At 63.0% G+C, this 4,361-nt stretch overlaps 1 protein-coding gene across 1 annotated transcript in view; it reads right to left on the bottom strand.

Annotated features, from left to right (window-relative positions):
* ZNF316 (zinc finger protein 316) overlaps window positions 1-4,361 on the bottom strand; it is a 9,990-nt gene that overhangs the window by 1,085 nt on the left and 4,544 nt on the right. The window contains exons 2-5 of the mRNA XM_015565148.1: window positions 4,164-4,273; window positions 3,247-3,373; window positions 2,677-2,790; window positions 4-218 (exon numbers count right to left, since the gene is read on the bottom strand). Of these exons, the coding sequence (XP_015420634.1) occupies window positions 4-218; window positions 2,677-2,790; window positions 3,247-3,373; window positions 4,164-4,273 (566 nt within the window). The remainder of the gene's footprint in view (window positions 1-3; window positions 219-2,676; window positions 2,791-3,246; window positions 3,374-4,163; window positions 4,274-4,361) is intronic.

Genomic DNA, 4,361 nt, shown 5'->3' with positions numbered 1-4,361 from the left:
GGCCAGGGCCCCGAGGCCCCCGGGGCCGAGCCCCCAGCCCTCCGAGGTCTGCCCCGAATCCGAGTCGTCAGGGCCCCACGTCCCGGGCACGTCCCCCACACCATAGGCCGCCGACCACAGTCCGGGGGGCTCGCTCTCCTCCTCGGCCACCTCTGCCAGGAAGTCCTCCTCGTCCTCCTCCTCGTGGTCCTCCATGTCGTCGGTCCAGAACCAGGCACCTGCAGGGAACAGGGGAGGCAGGCGAGCTGGGAGGAGCCGGGCCAGGGGCCCTGCAGGCTTTGCTCATCGCTCCTCGCCCCTCGCCCTCTGGGCTCCTCTCCACCAGCCTGAGGTTGACTAGCAACCAGGGGCCCTCCTTGCCCCCCAGCAGAACCAGGAAAGCCTGCCCTGGGCCAGGGGATCTGGGGCTCTCTGCAGGCACCCCAGGAGGCTCTACCAACGGTGCGGGCACAGCCCCAGCTTCCCTGTGAAGCCGTCCCCAGCTTGGCTTTTTCTAAGTGGCTGTGCCTTTGGGAAATGGTCCTTGGTCGGTGGAGACTGAGCTGCAAGCCACTTCCCATCAGGAAGGGCAAGGAGTCCCAAGTTCCTGCTGTCCTGTCCCCCACCTCCCCTCGGCACAGAGGATAGACCCGGCCGGGTGCTCAGGGCTTCCTGGTGGACAGTGGGAGTGCCGGCCGCCTGCACACTGGAGGGAACTGTATTTCTGGAGCAAGCACCCTCACACCGGGAACAGAGGAAGCCCCGCCCCAGGCAAGCCGCGCACCCTGCTCTCTCTGTTCACTTCATGCTGTGTCCACCAGGCGTGCACCCTGCTGTAGCCGCCTGCGTGGGAGAGTCTGGCCAGAACCCAAACCTTAGATGTGCCCCAACTTGTCAAGAGGAATAAATTTATGTTCTGCAAGGTTACATCTAGAAACACAAACCGCTGGACTAGACCAGTCAGCATCTGTCCTGCCCAGACCCTCAGTCCTCAACGGGGTCGGCTGCACAGAAAAAGGGGGGTGCGGGGTGAGGGGCAGTTTAGCAGACAGGCTGCAGTTAACTCATCCTGCAGAGTGACGCCAGCATTTAACACTGTGCTTGGATCCTACACCTCAGACTCCGCGGATGGGTGGGGCTGGGGGTGAGGGGTGGGGTCCCTGAACAGGCTCCAAGCTAGCTTCACAGGCACATGGTGGCTCCACCCCAGGACTCTCCTGGAACCACGGAAAATGAGGTACAAATAGATCCTGTGACGAGAGACTGGCCAATGCCAGCCCGTGACCCCTTCACCTCCAGGCAGCTTTTCTGAGATTGCCTGTACACGGGACACACATCCCTCTAAGACCAGTGGTTCTCAACCTTCCTGATGTCGCGACCCTTTAATACAGTTCCTCATGTTGTGGTGACCCCCAACCATAAAATTATTTTTGTTGCTACTTCATAACTGTCATGTTGCTACTGTTATGAATCGTTATGTAAATATCTGATATGCAGGATGTATTTAGGCGACCCCTGTGAAAGGGTCGTTCGACCCCCAAAGGGGTCGCGACCCACAGGTTGAGGACCGCTGCTCGAAGACCCTCTGGGACAATCACCACTATCCCAGTCTCATTCTGGAGGCGGCAGCGATGTGTCTGGCTGGCCAGACCTCCTGATTCTGAAGTCGGGACAGATCCCAGGAGGGTCCCAGGAATGGGCTCCTGGGCAGACAGCCCACCTGCCGCCCAGTGGAACATGAGGCCCGAGGCTGAGCCCACCGCGGTCAGTGTCCTTGGTGCCGCTGCTCCACACGCTGTCTGAGCACAAAGCACGGAGGAAACACTCTGAAGAACACGCCGTCTGTGCTGTTCTGTATTTTTTTTATTTTAAAACACGTCTGTGAGTCTATCCAGGCATGTGACTGGCATGAGACATCAGTGACCCTCACTAGACTGGCGTCACTCCAGCCCACAGCCCAGTGCGCCTCCTGTGCAAGGCCTTCCCGAACCTTCCGAAACACTGAGACGCGCAGGCCTCCGCGAGACACCGCACAGAACCCACCGTCCGCCGTCCTCAGAGGAAACTACAGATTAGTTCACATTCTTTATTCTCCAGACGAGTGAGGTGAGGCCCAGACAGATGGGGGGACAGGGCCAGAGCCAGGTTCCAGGCCCCCAGAGACCGCTGCCCCCTGAGCTTCCTGTAAGAACCTCTCCAAGTCTCCCCGGAGGCCCAGGGCTGCCCGCCCGGCCAGAGGGCTGTCCCTGGGGCTTCCCGGGGAGAGGGGGGAGCTCAGAGGGACCCACTGTCCAGAGATGCCGAACGGATGGAGCAGCCAGAGGACGGGCTCGGGCAGTGCCAGGACCCACAGTCCGCTCTGCACCTGCGGCCCCTCTGAGCCGGTCACTAACAACCGTTTGCAAACAAAACAAGACAAGAAATACCCAGGGACTCCAAGGCCAGGACAGGGTCACTTGTAAAGCCGCCTAAAAGGAAACTAGGTTCTCTAGGGACCTCCCAGCCCTCGCCTCTCCGCAGACTGAGGCCGAGAGAAGCCAGCCCACGAGGCAGGTCAGCCCGTGTGGCCGCCCCGTCTCTGCAAAGCCCACCCACAGCTCAGACCACCAGCACCAGGCCAAGGTGAAGGCCAAAGTCGGGCAAAGCTCCGAGAAGCGGTGTTGGCAGAAACCCAACAAGGCTCCGTCTCACGCTCACCTGTATAGACGCCAGTGACAATGTCTCCCTCCTCAGGACGGGGGCTGTCTGGGACCCAAGGGTCCTCTCCTTGTTCCAGCCGGAAGATCAGGTCCGGCTTGGGGATGGGGTACCCTGGCATGGAGAAAAGCAGACAGGCTGTGGCTGTGCCTGAGGCCGCCCTCACCCCACACAACACTGTCCCCTCCAGTCCTCAGTCCCTCTCTCCTCCATCCTCCGAGGACCACCGCCCCCTCCCTGCCCCTCTGGGAACCCCACACTCCCCTCTCTCAAGCTTCGCCCGACACCCTGGCTCTCCCGCCAAGCCCCTCCGCACACCTGCGGGGTGCCCACCCCTCTCCTCCGTCACCCCTTGAGACCTGGCATCTCCAGAACATGTCCACCTGGCTCATGGCACTGCTGGGACCCCCATAACCCCACCCACCCATCCAGAAGCAGGGTTGTCCATGGGGACCCCCTGGGCGGTGGGCTGGCACCAGCACCCCCTTCTCCAAGACCTCGCGGCTCCAGACAGCGAAGCCCCTGGCAGCCCTCGCGCCGGGCTGCCTCCTGGGACAGAGGCCTCCTTACCCAGGGACACCAGAATGCCGTAGTTCTCCTGCATGACCTCTCGGTAGAGGGCCCGCTGCGCAGCCGCCAGCCTTTCCCACTCCTCCAGGGAGAAGTACACAGCCACGTCCTCAAAGGTCACCAGCCCCTGGGGAACACAGCGCCCGGTCACCGCTCCACGCGGCCCAGGTGAAGGGCAGGGCCCCCAGGGGAGAGTGAAGATGACCGCAGCAGGATGACCGTGGCCCTGAGACAGAACCCAGCGGACAGAGCCCAAGCCCGTCACCAGCAGGCCTACGGAGCCCGACAGCACGGGGCTTCCTGGCCCGGCCATGGCCCTTCGAGGCAGGGACCCCATTCCCATCCAGAGAGGAGGGGCCCGGGCTCACAGAGGTGAACACCCAGCTCGCATGGGGCAGGGCCGGGATTCACACGGAGGTCAGGCCTCACGGCGGTGCTGTGTGGCCGCCTCGTCCCCTCCTACTTCACTGTTTGCCTCAAGCCAGTGGTCACGTCAGCCACGCGAGGGCCCGCACCTGGTAGACAGGCGGCCCCAGCTGAACCGAGTGTGGGCACAGGAGCCTGATCTGACTGGCTCCGCAGGAAATCAGAGCCCGGACAAGTGACGGGCACTCCGGGGACGGGGCACAGCCTGACCTGGGAGAGCCAGGCCTCTGAGGAGCTGCACAGCGCAGGTGAGTGGGCGGCAGGCAGCGCGACCAGGACATTCTAAAGGCCTGGGAAGGGTCGGCCCAGGGGAGGGGAACCTCATCCCGCGGGGCTCAGGATGCCTGGCACTTCCTGCAGCCATTTCCCAGCTTGGCCTGGGCTCGGCCGAGGGCCACAGTGCCCCTGCCACAGGGGCTCCAGGCAGCAGGTGCCAAGCCCCCAAGGAAACCCTGCCTGGTTACTGAGCTCTGAAGGAGAGGGCAGCTCACCTGCGACCCGGTTGTCAGGAAATCCCCCTCCTCGTCCTCCTCCTCCTCCTCCTCCTCTTCCTCCAGATCCTCCTCCCTAAGCACAGCTGGAGCCCGGGCGGCCTGCAGAGCTGGGGGAAGAAGTCTCCTAGGGGCCGCTGCCTTTAGCAGGGAACTCGCCACCCTGGCCACCTCTGCCCACCCAGCAAGAGGGGCAGG

Source organism: Myotis davidii, unplaced genomic scaffold (assembly GCF_000327345.1).
Source record: "Myotis davidii unplaced genomic scaffold, ASM32734v1 scaffold399, whole genome shotgun sequence".
NCBI lineage: Eukaryota > Metazoa > Chordata > Mammalia > Chiroptera > Vespertilionidae > Myotis > Myotis davidii.
Note: the sequence above shows the minus strand (reverse complement) of the source record. Positions and strands in the feature narration are given on the sequence as shown.